This window comes from Anser brachyrhynchus (assembly GCF_964034855.1).
Source record: "Anser brachyrhynchus genome assembly, chromosome: 1".
NCBI lineage: Eukaryota > Metazoa > Chordata > Aves > Anseriformes > Anatidae > Anser > Anser brachyrhynchus.
Genome location: NC_137694.1, coordinates 135829438 through 135849737, shown reverse-complemented (window position 1 = coordinate 135849737; position 20300 = coordinate 135829438). Strand labels below are relative to the sequence as shown.

Sequence of the window (20300 nt, the reverse complement as noted above, 5' to 3'; positions counted from 1 at the left end):
AGTGTTCTCTATTATCCTTACTATTGTCACAGATCTTTAGAGAGCATTTTGGCAAAGAAACCAGCTACAATCGAGAGATGCAGACTGAGTTTGTAGAGCTATGAATTAAAAATTGAATGTAAGATTCAAACGCCCAAAAAAAAGCCTAACAGTATGCAGATGTTTGTATTTCACAATATCCTTTGAGTGCTCTTATCACTCTTAACTACAGTGGGGAGGGAGGGCATATATAAAATTTATATCTTGTCATGTAATGCCAAAAGCATTTTCAGTTGTCTGGAGGAAGTAAAATGTGTAACTGAATGACTTTAGACAGCAAGCTGTTATTTGTTCTATTTATTGATATTACTTCCTAAAATAAGGGGTTAAGGCCATTAACCTAAGCCATAATCTATTGGAGCATATTCTTAGGCTAGCAAAAAGAAGATGAAAATGTTTTCATGAGGCTGTCTTTGTTTAACTCAACTTTGTAACTGTCTTGTGTAACAGAGCCTGGACGTCATAGTGGTGCAATAAATAATAAATGTTGGATTAAAATTGTGACATAAGTGCCCTCTTCAAAGACACTCTGAGCCAAGCGAGAATTACTACATTGAATAGTAGTTTAAAATAGGAGAGCAAGCCAAAGAGAAGAAACACTCTCTCTGACACCTCACTGACAGCAGAGGTTTACCTACCCTCCTACAACGATGTTTCAAGAGACTGGAGGAAAAAACAATCAGAAAGCATTTCGCCATGGGAAAAAAAGAAATCCTTCATGCGTAAAGAATGAAGGTCAGTGGCTGGAGTTTCCCAGGTCCCTTGCTGCTTTTTTCTGGTGTGAACTCACTCCAGAGCTGTTTACATCTCTCAGCTGAGCTGAGTAAGATAGTAAGACTATGCTGCTGAATCTCTCCAGTGGGCCCAAGTTCATGCACCACGTAGTTCAAAAACACAGGAGTTACCTGGGTATCGTGCATATATCCATGAATATACCAGAAGAAAAGGCAACAAGATTTTACTGGTGGGAACGTGGGAAACGGAGGAATTTATGTGTAGTTAGATGATGTTGCTAAGCAGACATTAGTTTAATCTTCAGCAAGATAGGATCTGAATGCCAAACAGTGTTTTCTGCAATGTAGAGGTGTCCAGTGTACAGGACTTTTGTTTTAAGAAAACGGCTGCAGATTCTCTAATAATAATAATTTACTCAACTTTTTGCATATTTTGTTTTCAAAAGTAGTTTGAAGTATGGAATTTAATGGGAGTTTAAAAGCATATGCAGATCCTTCATTAAACAATTAGTTGAACACACATGTAGCTTCAGTCACAGATTACATTGCACTTTGCTAAATTTAAGCATGAGGTTAGTATTTGAATCCTTAAGCTAAGATATAAATACTTTGTTAAACTGAAGGCAAACAAGGTGAAAACATCCTCCAATAAATTCATGGGAATTCAAATATTTGCTTCAGTGGACCATAACTCTAAAAAAGATGTAGAAATGGAATTTAGAACAGTCAACGCAATGAGGAATGGGGCAATCCAAATGAACTCTGAGACCTGCACCAAAATCTTTATTTAAACTCCAGTAAAAGTTGGTGGAGGATGTGTATTTGAAAAAGTTACTAGATAAAACAGTAAGTGAAAGGAATGTGCCAACAAAATGTCTTTTTTTTGTCTTCTGCAATAAAGGAAATGAATGATAGTAGCACAAAAGTTATAATAGAATACACCATCCATCAAGAAAGCTCTAAAAAATACATTGTAGGGAACAATCATGCAGTGGCAGGGGAATGAATTAGATGACAAAAAGAAAATTCATTTGAAATACCTGAAATGAGCTTTTGTTCTTATTTGCTAGAGCTGGAACAGAAGAAACTGCATATATTAAAATAAGAAAAGTATTGCCATCACATAAGCAGAGTCAATTCAGATGTACTTCAGCTTGTGACTATTTCAGAGGTCACTCAACAATTCTTAAGGATGAGTGAGACATTACAAAATAAATAATAAAAACAATAATAATAAGAAGAATAAAGTATACAGTAGTAATTTTTACGAAAAAGGAAGTTTTGTGTGTGGTGTTTTGTTTTGTTTTGGTTTGGTTTTTTTGTTTGTTTGCTTGGTGTTTTGTTATTGTTAATTTTTAAGAAAAAAAAAATCTACAAACCTCTCTCTGTATTTTCTGGCTACCTCAGTTAAATATGTAGACTTTACATATACCTGAGGGGAGGAGATGTTCAGCTCACTATCTATGAGCACTTTGGGATCTTTCACAAGCAGCAACACCTTTTAAATAGATATTTGCTCTTAGGAAGCGAAACTGAAGACAGACTATAGAATTCTGGAGAGATGGGAGTTTTGATTCTCTAACTTGGGGTGATGTCTTACTCTGAAAGTGACTCCAGTAGGAAGACTGCAACAGCAGTGCTTTTCACCAGAACCTCTATGATGTGTATGAAAGCAAATCTGCTCAGTATCTTTGATTTCTGTTTGGCTATTTTTTGCTTGACAGACAGTTAAGGAGCAAAGATGTAGCTTCTTATTCAAGTCATAAGAGTGGTAGGCAATAATTACATAAAGAACTGAAAGGAAAGAAAAATAACCATATCTTCTTAAAAACATAATTCATTGTGATGAGGGAAACAAAACGTATTTCAATAAAGTTGTTCCTTGAAGAATGAAAATTTACGGGTAATTGTAGTGTGGATGACCGTGGAGCAAGGTTGGTCAGGCAGCAGCTGGAGCTGGGCTGCTGCTTAGAGGGACAGGACAGGAACTGTAAGGGACTCCAGCACTGGAAGTGCCCCCACTGGCAGCGCGCAGCAGGTCTTGCAGCACCTGTGCAGAGTGAGCAGAGCTGAGTGCTGATAATAGGGTCTGTCACTATCCCTAGTGAAGTGATGATCCAGGTTCAGGGTCTAAGCATGGAGTCCAGTCAGGAGCAGGAATAGATGGGAGTGAAGACAGCTGTAAGAAAGGCCACAACTTTGGGCCATCCAGAGATGGGACTGTAAGAGTAGCACTCTTACAATAACACTTGGGCAGGGACTGATGGCCTCAGACTGAGACAAAATGGGGATCCTGGGCTATGTGTAGGGTTCATGAATGGGGGTCCAACATAGGACTGGGCAGGGTCATTAAGGCTTGTTAGTGTCCTCAGGGCTCTGGATTTTTAGCAAATTTTGAGGATGGTGCTGACAAGTAAGTGTAAACTTCTACATCTGAGCTAACCTGAGCTAATCACTCTCTTCAAAAGGGAAATGAGCAGAATCATTCTCACCCTAAAGCAGAATTCTAACAAAGGTAAGGAGCAGATGACTAACAGCAGCAACTAGATTTCGTAAAGATTTCCACCTTGCAGAGATCCAAAATGAGGTGAGATGACCAGATTGTCAAATTACTTACTATATAGCAGTATAGCAATGCGCCGTAAATCCTACTAAGTACCATGACTATAAAATTAGAAGTGTCTTGCTACGTTTTTTGCAATGTGAAAAACACAAGTATTTTGCTAACTGTCAGGAATGACACTGTTTAAGTCTTTTGAAGTTGACTGGAATTTTGAGATCATGTAATTTAATTAGTGGTTTTTCTTTTAAATCAGCAGAGGTTCAAATAAAAATATGTTATAATAATATAAGTTTAAAAATATGTAATAAATAAAATAGCTAGGTTAGACTGTGTAGTAAAATACAAAGAGTGAATTAGTTTTGTATAACTGAACAGCATTTTATCCAGACATTAGTGTCATGAAAGATCTGACATGAGTGGTCAGAAAAGAAAAGCACAGAATAGATACAGATCCTGGTTTGAGTTACGCTGGCATAACGCTCTTTAAAATCCAATTAAGAAAGTGCCACTTGCTTCTCATGTTCAATTTTCCTTTTAACACAAAACTAAAATACTCATTTACATTGGCTGTTAGCTAGCAAATCTCTGAGAGGTTTCTTATTATTATTCTTTCTTAGAAGTAAATGCTGTTGCTGATTGGGGTAGCTCTTACTGTGGAGGCATAGGGGTCCTTCCCCACAATTACTTTATAAACCTCAGTAAGACACATTAAACTTCATTCCTTGTCATCAGATTTCATCTGAATAGCAACATGCAATGCCAATGTAATCTATTAGAGAAATCATACAGAAACTTGCAACAGTAAGTAACAAGTTTTCATAGATACACAGGTATATGTTTTACTGATTATAGTCTGCAGCAAAGTTTTTGCTTGAAATTCCTCAACAGTAGAAGTCCATTGCTGCAGACCACTGTTCTGCTTTGAGAGTCACCATCCATGAAAAACATTAAAGTGTCAGCATGATGTGGATTTATATCTGTTCTCCACTGGTTCAGCTACACAGTCTCATGAAGGATTTAAACAGCAACAAGTATCTGAATTAAAATAGCGAGGCTGTGGGAGAAATTCACTTTTCCTTCAGGATAACTCACAAGTCTTCAGTTCACTTAAAACACATTTTTGTTGGACAAAGAGTATCCCCTTTCTCATCTCTGAACTGTATCCTTTTACCCTGTTTTCATCCTTTTCCCATCTATTTATTTCCCTTTCTCTCTCCATTTCTGTACTCCTAGTCTCGCTTACAGTGAATCTCCTTTTGATCCTCTTAATAGATCTTTATGTGTGTCTTTCCGTTCTGCAGCTGCAGAAATTGTAATAAACTCTGACCTTCATGAGGATTTCCCTGACATTTGCCCTTTCTGTTTCTTTGTTTCACAAGTCCATCCATTTTCCTTTTTTTTTTTTTTTTAATCACAGAATGGATGGGGTTGGGGGACCAATGGAGTGGGGATGGAAGGGACCTCTGAAGATAATCTAGTCCAACCCCCCTGCCGAGCAGGATCACCTAGAGCACATTGCGCAGGATGGCATCCAGGCAGGTTTTGAATATCTCCAGAGAAGGAGACTCCACAACCTCTCTGGACAACCTGTCCCAGTGCTCTGTCACCCTCACAGTAAATAAGTGCCCCTCATATTCAGACGGAACCTCCTGTGCTTCAGTTTGTGCCCATTGTCTCTCATCCTGTCGCTGGGCACAACTGAAAAGAGACCAGCTCCATCCTCTCGACATCCTCCCCTCAGATATTTATATACATTAATGAGGTCTCAATAACGTTCTTTTGGGTTTATTTTTTTGCTCCTGATTTTATTCTTTGATGTTATCAAGAAGACACACTTTTTTTTTGAATTGTGTCAAACATCTGAAACTTCATCTGATGAAGTTCATTATGATATTTTAATCTCCTTGATTATTGAAGTTACTTTGTTTCCCCTGCTTCCTAACTTGTTTTGTAAGCATCAACTCCTCTCCTTATTTGCCCCCTTGTGGTTTTGTTTGGTTTTTTGTTTGTTTTCCACTGCATGATCTTACATGGAGGCACCAAAATCAAGGAAAGCCTCCAAAAATCCCAAATGATCTCCCAAATCCTTAGTTTGTTTTCAGCAATTCAAACACAACAGGTGGAGGAAGCAGAGCAAACATCATGTCATTTATCTAACCTACCTGATTAACTATTTTAATTTGCTATCTTGAGCATGACATCAGAGCAGCTGCAGATGAATTTTGGTGACACAGTAGGGGTGTATTACTTGGTAAGTGTGAAATAACAGCTGAAGGGGAGAAGAGCATTTCTAGTTTAAACACAAACCGCAAAACTAATTATTATCAAGCTCAAGAAACTTGACCTAATCAACAGATACACATTTCTGGTACCAATATTTTAGGTGAGAAAGTGTTTCCTTTGACAAACATGACAAATCCTTTACATTGTTTTCTTGTCTTGGCTCTGCTGTGTGAAAACAACAGCAGAATTACCATGAAGCTATATGGAAAGCCTGTTCATATACTGGGATGTGGAGGGCACTCAGGTGGATCCCCTGAGGGGGGGAGTGGCAGTCCAGACAGGTGACTGCGTGGAGCTCTGGAATCTGGAGACCTGGGTCCTGAGGGAAGAGAGGGCTGTCATGGGTGCAGGTGTGCCCTGCTTAAGGAACTCCTCGAGCAGGTGGCTGGGCTGCAGGGAGAAATCGGGGCTCCCAGGAGTCTCTGAGGGTGACAGATAGGAGGTGTCAACCTGCCCCTGCTGATGCCCAGCAGCCCCCTCCTAAGTCCCTGCAAGGGGTAGTAGCTGACTCAGCCGATCACATGCAGGACAGAGGGCTTGACCGCCCACAAGAGAAAAGGGGCTGGACCTTCATCTCAGCTCGAAGCAGAAAGAGACGTTTGCCCCCTACACCCACGGTGCCACCAACCCCCACGGTGTCCCTGGGTAATAGATTTGAGGCTCTCAGGGAAGAAAAGGAAGAGGTTGAGGGTCTGGACAGTAGTCCGAACCTGGGAAGCAAACCTGAGAAGCATGTCAAGACTGGGGGAAATACTGAGCATAGGGATCGGGGCCGGACGGAGCACTGCATCACAACCAGTGCCACAAAAAAAAGAGCGGAGAGTTTTAGTGATCGGAGACTCCTTGCTGAGCGGCACTGAGGCTCCCATTTGTTGCCCAGATAACCTATCCAGAGAGGTGTGCTGTCTTCCTGGGACACGTGTCAGAGACATTAGGAAGGCTCTGCCACAGCTCATTAAACCGGAGGACTACTATCCTCTTGTTGTCATTCAGGTTGGATCCCAGGAAGCTGCAACTAGAAAAAGGAGGAATATTGAAAAGGACTTTGCATCCCTGGGAAAGTTGTTGAAGGGATTGGGGGTGCAGGTAGTGTTCTCCTCTGTCCTCCAGCTGGGTGACCAGGACCCAGAAAGAAGGAGAAGGACGGGACAGGTGAACGACTGGCTGAGGAGGTGGTGTCTGGACCAAGGATTTGGGTATTTCGATTTTGGGCAGTCCTTTAAGAAGCCGGGCATGTGGGCTGCTGACCGACTCCAACTCAGCAAGTGGGGCACAAGTGTGTTTGGGAGCAAGCTCTCTGGGCTGATTAACAGGGCTTTAAGCTAGGTTTTTTTTTTTTGACGGGGTAAGGGAGGGGAGCTAAAAGTGACAGAGAAGGGCTGGGGGAAGTTGTCACTGCTGTCACTGTTGAAGATAGTAGGGAAAAACCTCTGAGTTGTCCCACAGGATTGTCTGAGGGCTCCTCATAGAAGGTAATGATCCCGATACCCCGTCCAGAATCTTCTTCTTGCATCCCTCCAGGGGTAACTGTGCCTGCTGCTTCCCTAAAGTGCCTGTATACCAATGCATGGAGCATGGGAAATAAACAGGATGAGCTCGAGATCTGTGTTCAGTCGCAGGACCACGATCTCGTTGCAATCACAGAGACGTGGTGGGACAGCTCGCATGACTGGAACGCTGTCATGGAGGGCTACGTCCTTTTTAGGAAAGACAGGCTGGGGAAGCGGGGGAGGTGGGGTTGCCATTTATGTGAGGGAACAATTAGAGTGTACCCAGCTCCATGTAGGGGAGGGTGAAGGACAAGTGGAGAGCTTGTGGGTGAGAATTAAGGGGTGGGCTGGTGTGGGGGACACTGTTGTGGGGGTGTACTACAGGTCACCAGATCAGGAGGAGGAGGTCGATGAGGCCTTCTACAAGCAGCTGGTAGTAGCCTCATGATCACGGGCGCTGGTCTCATGGGGGACTTCAATTGTCCAGACATCTGTTGGGTAAGCAACTCAGCCAGGCACGCGCAGTCCAAATGGTTCTTACAATGCGTTGAAGACAATTTTCTGACGCAGGTGGTGGAGGAGCTGATGAGGCGGGGGGTGCTTCTGGACCTTGTCCTTATCAACAGGGATGGGCTTGTTAGGGATGTGAAGGTTGGGGGCAGCTTGGGATGCAGCGACCATGAGATGGTGGAGTTCAAGATGGAACTTGGTGGAAGAAGTAAGGCTAAAAGCCGGCTTGCTACCCTGGAATTTCAGAGAGCCAACTTTGACCTCTTCCGGGACCTGCTTGGGAGTATCTCATGGGCTAGGTTGCTAGAAGGCAAGGGTGCTTGTGAGAGCTGGGCAACATTTAAACAGCACTTCTTCCAAGCATCAGTGCATCCCTAAGAGTAGGAAATCGGGGAAGGGGGGCAGGAAACCTGCATGGATGAGCAAGGAGCTCATCGGTAAGATCAAAAGGAAGAGGAAGGTCTATGAAATGTGGAAAAAGGGCCTGTCCTCTTGGGAGGAGTATAGAAGTGTTGTCAGGGCCTGCAGGGACGCGACAAGGAAGGCTAAAGCCCACCTAGAGATGAGGCTCGCAAAAGAGATAAAGGATAATAAGAAGGTTTTTTTTAAGTATGTAAACAGTAAAAGGAAGACTAGGGATAATGTGGGTCCCTTGCTGAATGAGGGGGGTGTCCTGGTAACGGGAGATGCCGCGAAGGCGGAGATACTGAATGCTTTCTTTGCTTCAGTCTTTGCTTCAAGGACTTCCCCCCCCCGGTACTCCTCGACCCTGGCGGGAGGAGAAAGGGTCTGGGAAATGGAGGGCTCCCCCCTGGTTGACGAGAGAGTGGTTCAGGAGCGTCTGAGTGGGCTCAACACACACAAATCCATGGGTCCCGATGGGATGCATCCACATGTGCTAAGGGAGTTGGCAGAGGTGATCGCCGAACTGCTCTCTATCATCTTTGAAAGGTCCTGGAGAAGAGGAGAGGTGCCTGAAGACTGGAGGATAGCCAATGTCACTCCGGTCTTCAAGAAGGGCAAGAAGGAGGATCTGGGAAACTACAGGCCAGTCAGTCTCACCTCTGTCCCTGGAAAGGTGTTGGAACAGTTTGTTCTGGATGCCATCTCCAAGCAATTGGAAGAGAAGAAGGTTATGAGGAGTAGTCAGCATGGATTCACCAAGGGGAAGTCGTGTTCGACCAACCTCGTTGCCTTCTACGATGGCATCCCCAGCTGGGTAGATGGGGGGAGAGCAGTGGATGTCATCTACCTTGACTTTAGCAAGGCTTTCGATACTGTCTCCCATGACATCCTGCTAGCAAAGCTGAGAAAGCATGGGATAGAGGAGTGGACAGTAAGGTGGGTTGAGAACTGGCTGACTGGCCGAGCTCAGAGGGTGGTGATCGGCGGCGCAGAGTCCGGGTGGAGACCTGTGACTAGAGGTGTTCCCCAGGGGTCGGTGCTGGGTCCGGTCTTGTTCAACATCTTCATCGACGACCTTGATGAGGGAATAGTGTCTGCCCTCAGCAAGTATGCCGATGAGACAAAGCTGGGAGGAGTGGCTGACATGCCAGAAGGCTGTGCTGCCATTCAGCGAGACCTGGACTAGCTGGAGAGATGGGCAGGAAGAAACCAAATGAGGTTTAATAAGAGCAAGTGTAGAGTCCTGCACCTGGGAAGGAACAACCACACATATCAGTACAGGCTCGGGGACGACCTGCTGGCAAGGAGCTCTGAGGAGAGGGACCTGGGGGTCCTGGTGGACGACAGGTTGACCATGAGCCAGCAGTGTGCTCTCGTGGCCAAGAAGGCCAATGGGATCCTGGCGTGCATTAAAAGGAGCGTGGCCAGCAGGTCAAGGGAGGTGATCCTCCCCCTCTACTCTGCCCTGCTCAGGCCTCACCTGGAGTACTGTGTCCAGTTCTGGGCTCCCCACTACAAAAAAAAGACAGGTATCTCCTGGGAAGAGTCCAGCGGAGGGCCACAAAGATGATACGGGGCCTGGAGCATCTTCCCTGTGAAGAAAGGCTGAGAGACCTGGGTCTGTTCAGCCTGGAGAAAAGGAGACTGAGAGGGGATCTCATCAATGTGTATAAATACCTGAGGTGTGGGAGACAGAGGGATTTGACCAACCTTTTTTCAGTGGTTTGTGGGGACAGGACAAGGGGCAATGGCCACAAGATGGAGCACAGGAAGTTCCACACCAACATGAGAAAGAACTTTTTCTTCACAGTGAGAGTGACGGAGCACTGGAACAGGCTGCCCAGGGAGGTTGTGGAGTCTCCTTCTCTGGAGATATTCAAGGCCCGTCTGGACGCCTACCTGGGCAGCCTGCTCTAAGGAACCTGCTTTGGCAGGGGGGTTGGACCTGATGATCTTTCGAGGTTCCTTCCAACCCCTTCAATTCTGTGATTCTGTGATTCCATTCCTAACTTACTCTAGAGAGAAAGACAAATAAAGGGGATGTAGTGGTTTTACCCTGCTGGTCAGCTGAACACCACAACCACTCGCTCACTCCCCTTCCTCAAAGGGAAAGAGGGAGAAAATACAATGGAAAGGGATTAAGGGTTGAAATAAGGACAGGGAGATCCCTCAAAAATTACCATTACAGACAAAACAGACTCAACACTGGGAGATTAATAGAATTTGTTGCCTACTAATAACAGGCTAGAGCAGTGGGAAACTAAAAGCAAGCTAATAAACACCTTCCCTCCAACCACCCTCTTCTACCTCCTCCCCCCATGCGGCACAGGGGAACGGGGAATGGGGGCTGCGGTCAGTCACTAACGCTTCATCTCCACCACTCCTTAACAGTCACTCCCTGCCCCTGCTCCACGTGGGGTCCCTCCCACGGGATGCCGTCCTGCCCGAACTGAGCCTGAGGGGGCTGCCCACAGGCAGCAGCTCTTCAGGAACTGCCCCCACGTGGCTCCGTACCACGGGGTCCATCCATCCCCCAGGAGCAAACTGCTCCAGCACGGGTCCCCCACGGGCGGCAGCTCCCCCCAGACCCCCTGCTCCTGCGTGGGCTCCTCTCCACGGGCTGCAGCTCCGGCCCGGGGCCTGCTCCTGCGGGGGCTCTCCATGGGCCGCAGCCTCCTCCAGGCCACATCCACCTGCTCCACCGGGGGCTCCTCCACGGGCTGCAGCGTGGAGATCTGCTCCGTGTGGGACCCGTGGGCTGCAGGGGGACAGCCTGCTCCACCGGGGGCCTCTCCACAGGCCGCAGGGGAACTGCTGCTGCCTGCCTGGAGCACCTCCTGCCCTCCTGCTGCACTGACCTGGGGGCTGCAGGGCTGCTTCTCTCACGTTTTCTCACTCCTCTCTCCTAGCTGCTGTTGCACAGCAGTTTTTTTGTTTGTTTGTTTTTGTTTGTTTGTTTGTTTTTTCAGTTTCTTAAATCTGCTCTCCCAGAGGCCCACCCAGCGTTGCTCCCTGGCTCAGCTCTGGCCAGCGGTGGGTCCCTTTTGGAGCTGGCTGGAGCTGGCTCTGATCTGACATGGGGCAGCTGCTGGGCTCTGCTCACAGAGACCACTCCTGCAGCCCACCTGCTACCAAGCCCTTGCAACATCAACCTAATACAGGGGAAAAATGAATTAGATTTTTTCCTTTAAAAAAAAAAAAACAACTTTATTTAATATTTACATTATTTCTATTCATAATGGGAACATAAACCTAACTTTTCTGCTTGCAAAGGTGTACTTTTTGGAACAAGTCTTTTTTCTGTAGCTTGTGATTGGTTTCTGAGAATGAGGAATCCCAGGCTAGATTCCTAGCTGTGCCGCTAGAAATTTCAGCATCTCAGTTTCTTTTTCATCACGTTAAAGAGACACTGTTCAATTTTAGTAATTATGCATTATTTCTGTTTTTAAATAACATAATTAAAGTAAAAGTAAATTTAAAGTTTTACTGAAGTGAAAATTAATTTATTTTCCAATGATTCTGAGTTCTGGCTAGTCCAATGCTAGTCAGAAATACTTTTGGACTTATTCATGTCTTTTTTGTTTTGTTTTGTTTTTTGCATGAAGTTTTTGAAGTTTCTATGATTTTTAAAACACTTCAATTTCTTGCACAAGTGCTTAAAATGTGAAAATTTGACCTGAGAGTTAATATAAACTCTTAAGAGGCGGGGACAATAAAGGAATATTGGGGAAATACAATATCCGAAACAAACTATTTCAAATCATGTTGAAAGTATGGTTGCATAGGCTTGATATGAAAATAATTGTTTTAAAAGACTTAACTAGACCAGGAGTAAATGTAAAAATGAGCTATTCTCTTTCTCTCTCTTTCTTTTTCTTTACACTTCCCTTTCTCCTTGTTTAAATTACAAACTAAGGAGGAGGAATGGTCGCAGCTTGGAAAGCACAAGCCAAACCTTCTGTACACCAATCCAGTGAACCATTCCTCATGAAAAAAAAAAAAAAAATCAAAAAAAAATCTCAGAATTACAGACTTTATTTGATTACTTTATGTGACTGAACAGAGTTCACTCACCAGAATGATTTTATATTAATTGATCGACAGAGCTGAAGTAAGCTGTCCTCAAAATAATTCTGAGCTCTCTTCATTTAACTCCTATATAATATGTTATTAAAATGAATTCATTCCATTTACAGACCCAGGAGACCCTTCTTTCATCTTGTTTTTAATAGCAAGGATATTTTAGCAAATTATACCACTTCAGAAGGGTAAAGCCTGTTTTCACTGTGCCACATGTCTGCCTTTCTTATTCTGGGAAGTAGGAGAGGATCAAGGTTGTTTACCTTTTCCATCACTTATAGTCATCTGGAGAACAGCTGAAGCTCTCTGCATCCATTTTGCACACTGCCAAGGACAAGAAAATATTCCCATTGCTTTCCTAAAACCAGGCTTCTCTTCAAACTCAAGCATTCATGCTGACTGTAGAGCTGTGAAATGAGGTTTGACTTTTGCAGAGAAGTCCACACTGGCTGACTGCTGAATTTCTCTGAAAAACCTTAATCTTGAACATTCTCATATGAAAATAGGTAATAGACAGCTTCTAGAAAATTTTGTAGGAATAAATGTATATAATAGTCCCTGCTGGTTGTCTTTAATAGAATATCATATGGTTTTGGTGTTTAGATTTAATTCAGGATTTTTGGTGACAGAGAGGGTCAACTACATTTATTGTACATGCGCTCAGTAATCATATTATTTTGCACAGACTTCTAGTAGGCTTCTGTTTTCCATTCCCTAAGTGCAGACTCATAACAAGCTTAGTCAAACAGGTTTAAATTTTTCTTTGACCCTTTTCTTTCTATTTAAAAATTAAACTCATTATCAATTTTCAGATTAATGATTTGGAATATTTCTGTGCATTCTGTGTATCAAAGGTTTTTTTGATATCCAAATTTTTAAAGATTTTTAAAAATGTCTGGAGAGAGACATCTATGAAGAAATTCTTGGAGATGGTTTTGTTTAGTTCAAACTTGTTTGAAAATATTTGCAGTAGTTGCTTAGAATTTCCTTTACATCTTTGTCTCGTGTGTTTGACTCAGTATCAGGAAAATAGCTGTCTGAATCTTGCATATCTGTTCATTTCAATCAAGATGATTGCATCCACTTTATGTCAGAGAGGAGTGATTGTCCTCAATTTATTTTCTATTAATAAAATGCATTTTTTGAAGGACAGAAAGGACAAAAGGCAAAACACCATTCTGAATAGATTTCTCTTTAATTTTTGTCATCCTTGGCAAAGTGGCTATGCTTTGTTACATTCTTAAGTGTGTTACTCTCTTTGTTTCTTAGCTATGTCTATTACTGACTCCAGTGGAAAACCAGTACATGCAAATCACCACTCTTTTTCTCAGAAACAATGAAACAGACCACTAATTTTGTTAGTGCCAACGTTATCTTCTGTCTTCAGCATGACATCAACTACTGTTTACATTAATTGAAAATTATATGGACAATTCAACAAGTGAATAGACCCTTGAACCAAATTTTTAGCAAGTGTCAAGATTATATGCATCAGATTACTATGGGTAGAATCCTTTTTTCTTTCCAGGGCAAAATGTATTCTTCAGTGTTCCTCTATTAACTAGGACTTCCAAATATGAGGCATGATATTGCATTCACACTTCCTTTTTTAGCAACATAATTTCTGTGCCCATTTGGGAGTTTCTTCAACAAGTGAAAAAACCTCTATAAATGATCTGTCGTTCTTTCTGAAGATGATAACGAAGACTTCAGGAAGATAATTCTTTGTCAGCTTTTACCATTCAGCTAATAATCTTGACTCCGAACAGAATTCAGTGAACCCTGTGTAGTGGGTTTACATGGCAAGGTTTTGGTAGCAGGGGGCCATAGGGGTGGCTTCTGTGAGAAGAATCCAGAAGCTGCCCCATGTTTGGTAAGGGCCCCACTGCTGACCAGAGCTGAGCCAATAAGTGATGTTGTTTGCGCCTCTGTGAGAGCATATTTAAGATGGGAAAAAAAAAACACTGCAACACACAGCAGCTGGGAGAGTGAGAGGAGTGAGGAACAGCCTTGCAGGCGCCAAGGTCAGTGAAGAAGGAGGGGGAGAGGTGCTCCAGGCGCCGGAGCAGAAGTCCCCTGCGGCCTGTGGAGAGGACCATGGTGAAGCAGGCTGTCCCCCTGCAGCCCATGGAGTACCACGGTGGAGCAGGGTTCCACGCTGCAGCCCGTGGAGGAGACCACGGTGGAGCAGGTGGACCTGCACCGACAGAGGCTGCGGCCTGTGGAAGACCCCTGCTGGAGCAGATTCCAGGCTGGACCTGTAGCCCGTGGAGAGGAGCCCACGCAGGAGCAGGTGACCTGGCAGGAGCTGCCACCCGTGGGGGATCCAGGTTGGAGCAGTTCGCTCCTGAGGGATGGACCCAGTGGTACGGACCCATATCTGGAGCAGTTCTTGAAGAGCTGCTGCCTGTGGGCAGCCCACGCCGGATCAGTTCGGCAAGGACTGCATCCCGTGGGAGGGACCCCACAGCACAGGGGACGAGAGTGACCGAGAAGCAGTGGCGGAGAAGAAGCGCTATAGACTGACCATAACCCCCATTCCCTTGTTCCCCTGTGCCGCTTGGAGGGAAGAGGTGGAAGAGGGTGTGTGTGTGGGGGGGGGAAGGTGCTTTTGGTTTCTTTCCTTTGTTTCTCGCTTCCCTAGCTTGTTAGTAATAAGCAATAAATTTTACTGTCTCCCTATGCTGAGTCTGTTTTGCCCATCACAATAATTACTGTGTGATCTCCTCGTCCTTATCTCAACCCTTGAGCCCTTTTCATCATATTTTCTCCCCATTCCTCTTTCAGGAGGGGGAGGGAGAGAGCAGTTGTGGTGGAGCTCAGCCGCACACCTGAGTAAAACCACCACACGCTGGTTCCACTGAATAGGACAGCACTTGCTCACCAGCTCATTCAAGAATTCACTCGTGACTTGGCTTCATTTCATCAGCCTGAGCATGGGTTTACTGTGTCTTCTATTATTGCTCCAGGAATGTTCAGTATGATTATTAGATGTCCACCACTGTGCAATCCTTTCAGATTTAGTGAATACTTAGCATTGCAGTTTCTATCCTTAAGATTTTAAAATCACCACTGTTAACGTGTAGGGTTTTTTTCATGTTTTTACCACAAATACTTTATGTTCTGCACAGTTCTTTATGCAAGCCTCTTCTATCAACAACCAATTCTTATAAATTAACATTATGTCTTTGATTATCACTCAGTTATTTTCCACCTACACTGGGACATAATGTGCTGTCTTTTAATTGATGTAACAATGTAACATTGTAAGATACCCAGATACAAGTATCTAAAAATGAAAAAAATCACTGAAAGAGTAAAGTTACAAAATTTTGAACTCAAATAGCAGATTTTTATTAGCTGTTTGAGGAATGCACATATTCATAAAAATAATACATATGTTTTCTTTATAGTAACCAAATAGTAGTCTCCATATGACATATATAGTTCTACAAGAACTTAGCAACCAAAATCTTGTTAAAATTGTTAAATATTTGAAGAGCTGAATAAATACACATATGTGATATCTACCTTATATAAGATTAGTAGAGAATCTTGCACTTCTAAATTACTCTAAAGATATAAAAAGCAGGAAGAAAGGAATCAATCTAGCAGTAACAACAGTTATCTGAAGAATATCGTTTTCAAGTGAGTTGCGACTTTCATCTGTTACTCTGTAGAAATGTTGAAGAGCCGCCTTAAGATAGAACGTGAGAGCTCACCATGGCTACAGAGCACACAAAATGCAGGAAAAGTCTGTGGGCAATTTACATTTGTATGTAGCACTATGCCCAAAGGGTTATGCTCAAGTGCCTCTCAAGTCAAGGAGAGACCAGCTCCCCAGTTTACAGTGAAGAACAGACTTGTTTAACTTGTCCTTCTCTTGAAAGATGAAACAAAATAATATGAACAACGGCAATGACAATATTGGCAAACCTAGGTCTATCTGTTGCAGATTAAATACAGTAAAAATAATGTTCAGGGAATAACAGAGCAATAGCTTCTATTCACTTCAAGAAGTCATCAGAAAATAGGATATAGCCATCAGTTATTAAGCACAGTGCTACTACTATAACAGAAATGACATCCATATCCAGTGTGTCACGTCATCTTAGAAATATATCTTACCGAGAGCTTTTATTTAATCTTATGGCTGCTACCTGTCTGTTGGAACTGTGGTTGTCTGTATGAGTCTGAGAGGATAAATATATCCTACAGATAAGTAGATAAAACAGAAGAGCAGTCTGTTTAGGAGATCAAACTCTTAGCAATTGTGTTCATACCAGGTTTACTTGAACTAATTGCAACCTATTTTAATTTGAGACTGTTTATGTGTACACTTTCTGTGGCTTTTGTTTTTCTACATGTGCAAAGTGGTATTTGGAGGGCTGAATAGGTGAAATTGTTGGGCAATTCACTGAGCTGGAGAACTGCAGGAAAATATAGATGCTGAATAAAATAGCTGTGAAACACTGGGACAGGGTCTCAGTGGGTTCTGCAGACTTTGGGCTTGCCTGTTGTGTTTTGGAAGTGATCTGATATACTGACTGCGGGGGATCCCTGACAATTTTACTACTAGGTTCACTGAAGAAGAGATATCTTTATATGAAAAGAGAGTTTCCTATCCAGATGGTTTGCAGAACAAAGGCATTGTTAATTACTGAGAGATTAATTTGATCCTTGTAGTTAGCCCTCTGACAAAATGAGATTCTATATCAGCTGAGAGATACTGGGAGAGAACTCTCCTTTTTTAATATCCAGCCTTATACAGCTCATCAGCTTTACCGATTAGAAGTCTGACAGCTCTTTATGTATCGTAGTATATTACACTGGATGCTTCACAGCCACAGCCACTGACAGATATGCTTTAGTTTTTATAATGCTTAGGAAATGGGCGGTTAAAATCTGCGCTGGTGTTCCTCCAGCACCAGATGAAGTTCCAGACCCTCTGAAGCATCGCTGCAGTGCAACAGATGATCATTGCACAATAACAGCCTTGCTCTCCCAGAGCTCAGTGGTTTGCATAGTATAAGCATGATTTACATAGCAGCACAGCTGATAACCATCAGCTCTTGGAAAAACTAGCAATGCAGTTCAGACATGATATGATGTCACACTCATGGCTGTCTCAAACCCCACACAGGTTTTCTGCAACATGACAAATGCTCTGGATATAAGCAAACCTGAAGAAATCTTTATTCTGCAGGGGAATCATAGAATCGCTCAGGTTGGAAGGATCAACCTGATCATCCAGTTCCAACCGCCCTGCCATGGGCAGGGGTGCCACCCACTAGATCAGGTTGCCCAGGGCCTCATCTAACCTGGTCTTGGAACAAAAATCATGGTACAGCTTCCTCATTTTTTCTTTTCCCCATATCTTTATACTTACCTATATGAGCTGCTTGTAATTCAGAATCCCCATGCAGAATTTATATTGCTGTGTGTAAGCCCTTGAAATGGCCCTGTGCTACAATGTCCAATACCAAAAAAAAATTGGCTGAAAACTTCTTTTCAATGTCATTCAGCAGAAGTGTACAATCAAAGATGGATGTATGATAAGACAGCCTGACCACAGAGTTCTCATGTGTATGGCCTTACTGGAATTTCTTTTAGTTGACATTTTAATAGCTATATATTTTTTTCTGCTCTTCTAACAAGGTGTTATAGTGTTCTGAACTGAATTTTCAGATGGGGTAAATATTGTATGGTCTACAGAGGCACACAGAGAACTGATTAATAATGCCCTTTGGCTTTTTCTGTTCTTCATTGTCCAACTTGAGAATTAAACAATTTAAAGAGCCTGAAGAAATGCTTAGTATAGAATCATATACCTTCCCAGAATGTAAATTTTAAATCTCAATAATTGAGAGGCGTATTTCTGCTCTGGGCAGTGTTCCGTGCCTAAGTTCAAAGAAATTTGAGGGGGAGCTTTAGATTTTGTTTGTTCATTTTAATTCTGAGAAAACAGCAAAGAATTCAAATATCAAACCAACATTTTAAAATGTTATTGGAGAAGGAGATGAAGGAATGCTCCCATCCTGTCCTTACCCGTCCTGTCCCTCCTCCACAGTATGACTGAGCCATTGCTGCTGTTGCAGCCGGAGCCCTCGGTGCCTTTTAAAGCTTGTCATGTCCTATTGTCTGTGCCAGCAGGGTGCTCTCTGCCTTTAGAGCTGCTTTCTCTGTACTGACTCCTGAGCAGCATTCACAGGTTTCTCCCAGTCTGTGTATAATGACAGTCACTGTTGACCCTGATTTAAGTGCAGACTAAGTGAACTGGAAGTCTCCAGATTCAGTCATTGAATTGGTTCCTAAAGGTAAAGTTCCTTACAGTGTGAAAAATGCTGTGGTATAGAAGAAGCTGTAAAGAATCATAGAATCACAGAACAGCTTGGGTTGGAAGGGACCTTAAAGATCATCCAGTTCCAACTCCCCTGCTGTAGGCAGGGACGCCACCCACTAGATCAGGTTTCCCAGAGCCTCGTCCAACCTGGTCTTGAACACTTCCAGGGATGGGGCATCCACAGCTTCTCTGGGCAGCCTGTGCCAGTGCCTCACCACCCTATGAGTAAAAAATTTCCTCCTAACGTCTAATCTAAATCTCCTCTCTTTTAGTTTAAAACCATTCCCCCTTGTCCTGTCACTATCTGCCCAAGCAAAAAGTTGTTCTCCTTTTTTATAAGCCCCCTTTAAGTACTCAAAGGTTGCTATAAAGTCTCCCCAAAGCCTTCTCTTCTCCAGGCTGAACATCCCAAGCTCACTCAGCCTTTCGTCATAGGAATGGTGCTCCAGCCCTCTGATTATCTTCACAGCCCACTGTCTTTTAAAGTCATGCCATAGACAGGAACTGCAACCTGTGACTCTTTAATCCACTGAGATGTTTCTTTCTTTAAACCTGTTGTTATCTTTAAACATTGACTATGATTTAGTTACAGCAAGTCATGTAACAGTTCATCTGTCCCCTTGCAACATTTTCTAGTGCCTTCCATTCTGGTGAATTGGTGAATTGATTAATGAGTATTGATTACTGCAGTGCATATAAATTCTTGACAGGTTGTTACTAGAGTAACAAGCTTTCTGTGGACTTAACAATATTCAACAGAATACCAAAAAGAGTTTTTCCCCAGTTTAAAAAGGTGATACAAAAATGGTTTCAGCAATAGGGCACTTAGCAAAGTAAATTACTGTTATCTATTTGTCATATCTGTATACACTCAAATGGACAGGTAGTCAGACATTATAGCCCTCAGCTGTTTACTATCCTGTCTTTGTTAATAATAAAGTACAGATTTTGTTCCTGATTAATTACTCCCTGGTCTTCTTCTGGAGAACTGTATGCTTCCTTGACTAGGAAGGACTGTGTGCTTCCCTGGAAATGCCTGTCTGCTCCTGTCTCCCCTGCCCGTCTGTTCTGCCATGCTCGAGGAAAATAATAGCCATTTCTTGCTTAATTCTTTCTTAAGTATTTGCAGGTTCTCCAGGGTGCCTTCTGTTCAAGAGTGCTTCTTGAAGGAATGGACTGATATCTGCTTGTTCTTGATCCAGGAATTTATTAGTATTTCAAATAGTGAAAATAGTGAATAAAGTTACACTATTGCAGACAGTTCAATGTCTATACACAGCAAATTAAGCTAAGTGAAAATGACCTATCTGGAAGATGTTTGGTTCCCATTTTACAAAGCCAAGGTTCACCTAAGAATTGAGCTACTGTAATAGCTTTTTTTTTTTGGAAAAAAAAATCATCTAGAGGCCTAAGACATGAGTTTAGGATCCATTATACCAGTTCATGTCATCACATTTAATAAAATGAGAATCTCTGTCTTAACGTGTTTGGGGAGTATGCGTATGGCAGAGGGTACTGGGATAATGCAACAGGGAGATGAAGGGAGAAAAAGATAAAAATGAAATTATTTTTATTAGTAAAATGAGAAGCATTCATAGCTCAATCATGTCTGGATGTAGTCAAGTGAAAAAGGTAAATTTTAATATGTCTAAAAGAAGACAGTGCAATGTCTTAGTAAATATTTATGCAGATCTTAGTACTGTTTACTTAAAAAAATGTTCTTTTAAGACTTCTTTTATTTAGTTCATTAGAATTCTTCCGAGGGAATGAAATTATTATAATTTCATAAATATATGTAGCATGAAAATCACCATGTTTTGCTTAATTTTGTTTTGCTCCTTCAGTATGTTGTG

The 20300-nt window shown here is 42.8% G+C and overlaps 1 protein-coding gene across 13 annotated transcripts in view; it reads left to right on the top strand.

Annotated features, from left to right (window-relative positions):
• Positions 1 to 20300, top strand: part of STS (steroid sulfatase) — a 118915-nt gene that overhangs the window by 97312 nt on the left and 1303 nt on the right. The window contains exon 14 of one of the 13 annotated variants that reach the window (XM_080586926.1): positions 13374 to 14078. The exons of the other annotated variants lie outside the window; for them this stretch is intronic. Within the exon in view, the coding sequence (XP_080443052.1) occupies positions 13374 to 13444 (71 nt within the window). The 3' untranslated portion in view covers positions 13445 to 14078. Of the gene's footprint in view, positions 1 to 13373; positions 14079 to 20300 lie in introns of those variants that run through there. 13 annotated transcript variants of the gene reach the window in all.